Source organism: Triticum dicoccoides, chromosome 5B (genome assembly GCF_002162155.2).
Source record: "Triticum dicoccoides isolate Atlit2015 ecotype Zavitan chromosome 5B, WEW_v2.0, whole genome shotgun sequence".
Taxonomy (NCBI): domain Eukaryota; kingdom Viridiplantae; phylum Streptophyta; class Magnoliopsida; order Poales; family Poaceae; genus Triticum; species Triticum dicoccoides.
In genome coordinates, this window is record NC_041389.1 from 693,781,962 (window position 1) to 693,784,789 (window position 2,828).

Here is a 2,828-nt window from a genome sequence, read left to right on the forward strand (position 1 = left end):
CGCGTTAATTACCCCGTTTTATTCGCTCGGATTTGACTCGTACGCACGCACGCACACGCATCGGTGGGCGGTGGGGCCAGCGGTTTCTTTGGACTTAATGGGCGCGGTGGGCCCGGGGCCGATCCGACTGGCTGGCCCAACGGGCAGCAGCTCCCGGGCCCCCGGATCCGCCAGGATCAGGATCAAATGCGCGGGGCACGGGCCCGCTACAGCGCGGCGAGGAGGGGGCGGGTGGACCCGGTCCCCACCACCAGCGCCGGGACCCGGGATGGGCGGCGGCCCCACGCCGAGTGACACCACACGGGCAGCGGTAGGACCACCACCAAGTAACAACACCCCACCCACCCCCACCCCCACCCCACCCCCACCATCTCCCGCGACACGCGAAAACACCACCAGCCGCGGCGCGGCGGGGAATTTGCCGGATGGAGTCGGAGGGCCAGGACATGCCGCCGGGCGAGGGGGAGGCGCAGGGGCACGCCGGCGGTGTGGCTGAGCCGGGGGCGATGGCGATGGTGCCGGTGCCGGTGCGCGGGGGGTACATGGTGGTGCCCAAGCCGGAGCCGGTGGAGCTCTTCGGGGGCGCCGGGGCCGGGGGCGGGATGGTGGTGCGCAAGCCGCCGCCCAGGAACCGGGACCGGCACACCAAGGTCGAGGGCCGCGGCCGCCGGATCCGCATGCCGGCCGCCTGCGCCGCCAGGATCTTCCAGCTCACCCGCGAGCTAGGGCACAAGTCGGACGGCGAGACCGTGCGCTGGCTGCTGCAGCAGTCCGAGCCGGCCATCGTCGCCGCCACGGGCACCGGCACCGTGCCCGCCATCGCCACCACCGTCGACGGCGTGCTCCGGATCCCCACCCAGTCCTCCTCCTCCGCCTCCTCCGCCGTCGTCGACGACGAGGCCTCCGCCAAGCGCCGCCGCAAGCTGCAGCCCACGCGCGCCGCGGGGCCGCTCGCCACCGTGCCGCCCGCCGCCGCCTACTACTCCGTCCTCGCCGACCCCCTCCTGCAGGGCGGCGCCGGGGGCGCGGCCATTTCCGTCGCCAGCGGCCTCGCTCCCATCGGCGGCCAGCAGGGCCTCGTCCCCGTCTTCGCCGTCCCGTCCGCCGCCGGGGCCGCCGGAGGCAACCACATGATCCCCCAGGCCACCGCCGTGTGGATGGTCCCGCAGCCGGCCGGCGCCCCCAACCAGCCCACCCAGTACTGGGCTTTCCAGTCCGCGCCACAGCTCATCAACCTCGCCGGCGCGCAGACCATGCCGCCTGGAGCTGTGTTCCCCAACGTTGCCGCCGACTACCATCAACAGCAGCAGTCTGCCTCTACCGTGGTCCAGAACACCAACTCGGACCACCAGCAGTTCAGCCACCATCTCACCGGCGAGTCGCACGAGCAGCAGCGCCGTGACCACCACCCGGAGGAGGACGACGCCGATGACGACGACGAGCCCGTCTCCGACTCCAGCCCAGAAGACTAACGAAGCAGAGCAAAGCCACGAAAGCACTCCACTGCACGCACCTCAGCCAAAAGTCAATCCAAAGAAGAAACCTTAGGTTCTATTCTAGTGAAATATTTATTCTCCGATTATGTATTAGTCAGTAATGATACCACTGTTGCCCCTAATGAGTGTTTTTTTTGGTACCATGACTATTGTTGGTTGTCCCTAATTATTCTTGACCTTGAATCAATAAGAACACGAAACATGGGGAAAAACTTGAGCTTTGCCGATGATTTCCATCAGGGTTGTAAAATGGTGCTAACTAGAATGAAGCACTATACTGAACTACAGGCAAGAGGAGTATCAGCTTGAAAATGGTGCTACATTCTGTTAACTCTTCCTTTTCAGGATAATATATCTGAAGGAAATTGATCTTCATAATACTGCATTACATTTTTTTTACAGCAAAGAAAAGGCATGCTCGCATGCAGTGTTATATATTCTTATTTATTTATTTGACTAACTTCTTTTGATTTTCACATCGGTAGTTCCTGCTTGGATTGCTGGAATTTCATGAACAAGTTCGAAGCAACCTCCTATCATTTCTGCTTCTGTAAATAGTGGCTTTTCCACTATTTTCACAGCCACACCAGAACTCTTTAATTCTTCATGCTTTCATGTTAGAACAAAGTCAGTTTTCTGCTACTAGTTTTTTTTTGGGTACACTTGCAGTTGCAGAGCAAATAGTCAGGAATTTACTGCACAATCAGGAATTTACAGTGCCATGACAAAATCTTTCCAGCTTTTTTTTCGTCTCATCTTGTTGCTACAGTCCTGTCTTTATTATTATATTCTATAACTTTGCTTATAGTTCAAGGTTTCTCTAGACTCTGTAACCCAAGACAGTGGGGATGAGTTTTCTTCTAGAGTCCTGTTGCTGGACCTGCACATAAAAGAGCTCACTTGCTTGTCTTTGAATTCATTTTCTCATTTGCAGATGATTAGTTTGCACTTTATTATTTGTTAATGGTCTCATCATATTAATCGTGTTTTTCTGAGCTGACCGAGCACATCCTGATCCTTGTACTGCAAATAAACGGTGAAACTAAACACCATTATCTACTGCTTGTTGTAACTTGTACTTGCAAAGTGAAATATGCAAGAAAATTCATGGCATTTTAGAAGACACATGGCAAAAAATGCAGAGTTTAATTGTAGGATATGTTAAAAAGACGTTGCGGGATTTGCTAAAGCACTGGCTATCCATTTTGATGATTGTCACATCTTCAAAATCCACTATAAATATTAGACACTTGAAGAAGGCTTACTGTGTCTACTGGGAAGGAGGACCTGGTCTCAGGGTAATGCTGCATACAGTTGGTCTAGGTGATTAAA

At 55.6% G+C, this 2,828-nt stretch overlaps 1 protein-coding gene across 1 annotated transcript; it reads left to right on the plus strand.

The window, feature by feature from the left end:
* The first annotated feature begins 352 nt into the window (after positions 1-352).
* Positions 353-1,718, plus strand: LOC119312698 (transcription factor PCF2-like). Its single transcript, XM_037588451.1, has one exon. The coding sequence runs from the start codon at positions 426-428 to the stop codon at positions 1,470-1,472; it is 1,047 nt and encodes a 348-aa protein (XP_037444348.1). The 5' UTR covers positions 353-425; the 3' UTR covers positions 1,473-1,718.
* Positions 1,719-2,828: the final 1,110 nt, after the last annotated feature.

Excerpts from the sequence above, each read along its gene's own strand:
- LOC119312698 (XM_037588451.1), top strand. The coding sequence starts at position 426 with ATGGAGTCGGAGGGCCAGGACATGCCGCCGGGCGAGGGGGAGGCGCAG.